This window comes from Terrapene carolina, unplaced genomic scaffold, assembly GCF_002925995.2.
Source record: "Terrapene carolina triunguis isolate 2854851 unplaced genomic scaffold, T_m_triunguis-2.0 Scaffold34032, whole genome shotgun sequence".
NCBI lineage: Eukaryota > Metazoa > Chordata > Testudines > Emydidae > Terrapene > Terrapene triunguis.
Genome location: NW_020698383.1, coordinates 5 through 935, shown reverse-complemented (window position 1 = coordinate 935; position 931 = coordinate 5). Strand labels below are relative to the sequence as shown.

Sequence of the window (931 nt, the reverse complement as noted above, 5' to 3'; positions counted from 1 at the left end):
GGGGGGGCTCACCTGGAAGATCTCGAAGCCGGCGATGTCGAGGATGCCGATGAAGGAGGCTCCCTGGCGCTTGGTGCGGTCCAGGGCCCGGTTGATGCGATGGACGAGCCAGCGGAACAGGCGCTCGTAGGTCGCCTTGGCCAGCGCCTCGATGGCGAAATCCGCCTGGGGAGGGGGGCAGAGAGTCACCCCCGGCCCGGCCCAGCGGCACCCCCCCCCCCCCCCCCCCCCCGCCGCGGCCTGCTCCACCCCACCCCGCCACGCCCCCTGCCACTCCCCCACCACCTGCCCCTGTCACACATCCCCCGGCACTAACCGACACACCTCCTGCCCCTCCCCACCACACCCCTCTGCTCCTGCCACACCCCCGCCCCTCCCCCACCACGCCCCACCCTGCCCCTGCCACGTCGCCTTCCCCTCGCCCACCATGCCCCTGCCCCTCCCACACATCCCCCTGCCCTACCCCTGTCACTGCCCCCTCCCCTCCCCCACACCTTCTCCCCCCCCCCAGGATTCCAGCGCCACATTCCCTGACGTCTGTTCCCCCCTCCCGCACAGAACCCAGCCCCCCAGCCCTGCCCCCCCTTCCCCACCTGCTCCTTGGTCTGGGCCTTCTGCACGTAGTCGCGCCCGACCTTGATGCGCGGCATGAGGATGGCGCGGGAGAACTCGGTCACGTTCAGCCCCAGCAGGTGGCAGAGCTTCTGGGCGGCTGGGGGGCAGGGAGAGCTCAGCACGGGGGGCAGGAGGGGGGCAGGCTCCCTCTTCCCCCCCAGCCCCCCCCCTCCCCCCCCCCCCCCCCCACACATAGCCCCTCCCATGCCCCCCCACAGCCTCCCATGGGTCACCCCCTCCCACACAGAGACCCCCCAGATGGTGCCCCCTAGAGGAGAAAGGCCCCGTGTCCCATTCCCTGCCCCCCTGAGCCAGC

General features: G+C 72.5%; 1 protein-coding gene across 1 annotated transcript in view; it reads right to left on the bottom strand.

Annotated features, from left to right (window-relative positions):
* The window catches only part of LOC113405178 (myosin-10-like), a gene marked incomplete at both ends in the record, with an annotated part of 4697 nt that extends 3985 nt beyond the window's left edge, over positions 1 to 712 (bottom strand). The window contains 2 exons of the mRNA XM_026646110.2: positions 13 to 165; positions 594 to 712. Coding sequence (XP_026501895.2) covers positions 13 to 165; positions 594 to 712 — 272 coding nt within the window. The remainder of the gene's footprint in view (positions 1 to 12; positions 166 to 593) is intronic.
* Between the last annotated feature and the right edge of the window lie 219 nt (positions 713 to 931).